This window comes from Agrilus planipennis, unplaced genomic scaffold (assembly GCF_000699045.2).
Source record: "Agrilus planipennis isolate EAB-ADULT unplaced genomic scaffold, Apla_2.0 scaffold303, whole genome shotgun sequence".
NCBI lineage: Eukaryota > Metazoa > Arthropoda > Insecta > Coleoptera > Buprestidae > Agrilus > Agrilus planipennis.
In genome coordinates, this window is record NW_020439014.1 from 204841 (window position 1) to 207706 (window position 2866).

General features: G+C 32.6%; 1 protein-coding gene across 1 annotated transcript in view; it reads right to left on the reverse strand.

Moving 5' to 3' along the window:
* Positions 1-812: 812 nt before the first annotated feature.
* LOC108742010 overlaps positions 813-2866 on the reverse strand; it is an 8457-nt gene continuing 6403 nt past the window's right edge. The window contains exon 2 of the mRNA XM_025976201.1: positions 813-1791. Within this exon, the coding sequence (XP_025831986.1) occupies positions 813-1791 (979 nt within the window). The remainder of the gene's footprint in view (positions 1792-2866) is intronic.

Genomic DNA, 2866 nt, shown 5'->3' on the forward strand with positions numbered 1-2866 from the left:
ACATGCATACAAACATAAAATTGTTACAATCGCAACAATTTGTGCGATTATGTATTAAAGTTGAACATCACTGTAAGGGATTTGAAAACCCACTTTCCCAATTTTTTTTTTAACTACATGATTTATTTATCATTTGGAGAAAAATATGCTATTAGGCAAATATTGGAACTTAAAAAAATACGAATTTTTGAAAAAAATTATTAACAAGTTATGATATCAGCATTAAAAAGTTTAAAAAGATTAGCTGCCCTACGAGAATGATTGGTTTAACAAAAGGAATTAAACATTTTTTAATGTATGTATTTCTGTAATCTTAGCAGTTTTTTGAAACAAAATTTTTCTTTGCAGGTATGACAAATATTTTGAATTAAATTGTATTTACATCAAATTATTCCAAGTGTTGTAATGCACTATTAAGCAAATATGAATGCATGCCTTGAAAGTCATTTATTTGACATTTATTGCAATCTCTGTCATAATCAATTCCACAAACGAAAATGTTATTAGGTTCGGTAATAAGTTGTCAAAATGTTTGTCACTTTTTGGTAAACACTCAAATTGTTAGTGAAAAAATACAAAAATGTCCATAAACCATGGGAAATCGACTAAACAGGTATTTGCTTTTTAAATTTCATTTGTTATAGTACTGAAAAGACACTAAAAAACAACATTTAAGTAATGCTTTATTCGATACATACAAAATTACAAAAAATTAAATATTCGTAAAAACTATTGTACAAAATGTTACCAGATTCAGTCTGTTGGCCCATTATACATCTTTGCTCATTACACTTATATATTTAATCTCAAAATTACCATCCTGTACCAGACATTCTATTTCTATTCATTTCATCCATATTTTCTTTGTTAGTTGCTCTTAATAGGTTTTCTTGATCCGCAAATCTTCCGAGATCTGCATCACTCCAAGCAGTGGAAGCGGGAGCGCTTAATCCCACAACTGCTTCACCACTCTGCCTCTCGGGTGAATCCTTGACGTCACGAACTTCTCCGCCTGCCTGGTCAGAAACAGTTAGGGATTTTTCGCCTGTATTTTTCATATCAGTAATTTGAGGGGGAACTTCTTGTTTCAGTGATTTTGACTGATCTTCACCACCAACTGCCGGCATAACTTCAGATGATCTGGCAGTAGGCATTATGTCGGTATCGTCGTTATCCATAGCCCTGTAAGTACCAGGAGGCTTGTAACCACCTGGAGCTTTTCCGTAACCTTCACTTCCATAACCATAAGAAGATCCATATTTAATTTCATATTTTGGGGCTTCGTATTTGGGTGCTTCATATTTAGGAGCCTCGTACCCATAGGAACTAACCGGTGCTTTGTATTCGTACTTATGGGTTTCATATTTAGGTGCTTCATACATAGTTTCATACTTGGGAGCTTCATATTTAGGAGCTTCGTGACCTTCGTGACCGTACGAGCTCTCGTGGCCGTAAGAACTTTCGTATTTGGCCGGAGCTTTATATTCATATCCTTTTTCGTACTTGGGGGCTTCATATTTTGGTGCTTCGTACTTTGGAGCCTCGTGTTTGGGAACTTCGTATCCATAAGAACTTTCATACTTGACTGGTGGTGCTTTATATTCTTCATACTTTTCGTAACCTTTCTCATACTTTGGAGCTTCATATTTAGGAGCTTCGTATCCGTAGGAGCTTTCATATTTGGCTGGTGCTTTATATTCATACTTCGGAGCTTCATATTTAGGAGCTTCGTATCCATAGGAGCCTTCGTATTTGGCTGGTGCTTTATATTCATACTTAGGAGTTTCATATTTAGGGACTTCATACTTTNCTCTTTAATTAATTAATTTTAAAAAATGTTTTGACTAAAATTGTTGCAATTTTAAGTAAAAGAACTTTTAAGACATACTAGATGATTTTTCCTTTCTTGACATAGTAATTACCGGACCCCGAAATTGGACGTAATATTTATTCATTTACACAATTTTCGTTTTAGTCTGACAATAATTTATTAGCAAGACGACCATTTTATAACTGTTTTCTTGGTTTCAAAAGTTCAAACATTTATTATTGTTTGTAATACTTTTCAAATTAACATTTACATTTGTGTAATAAATATATTGTGCTGAAACAAGATAAATTATTTCAATAAACCAACTGATGTTGAGAACTGTAAATTTGATAGTTTTACTAAGCAGGTAACAGCTCATGGTCAGACTAACTGCTTTATTTGAAATTTTATTGTTAAGAGGCATGAGAAATATGTAAACAACAATTAGTTAAATTTTTACTTTAAAAATATCACCCCTTAATAAATTCCTAGCTATAACATTTACATTAACAACATAAATAAGCACATAAAGGCAATAATATATATTAAAAAGAATTAGAAGTATTATAAGAGTGGATACGTGAAACCCTAACTGAAAAGTATTGATCATCTCCTATGATTTTGCAAAATAAGGATTCACATCGAAACACTTGATACCTTAGCTGCCGAGCTTATCTAACACAAATTCAAATTTGCAGATACAAATTGGATTTTTTTTATTAAGGGCTGAAAAGTATTGATTATTTCCTACGATTTTGCAAACTAAACATTCACATCGAAACACTTGATACCTTAGCTGCCGAGCTTATCTAACACAAATTTAAATTAGACTGAATCATTAGAAAAAAGCAAAACCTTGCGCGTTCAAATTTGAAAAGGTTAATAAGTACCAAAAAGCATGGATTATTTCCTACCATTTCGCAAAATAAACGTTCACATCAAAACACTTGATACTTTGAGAGGCTGCCGAGCTTTTGTCGCACATTTTTAAATTGAACTGAACCACTACTAAGAGCAAAAATTTGCCCCGTTCAAATTTGAAAATTGTTTACTGAG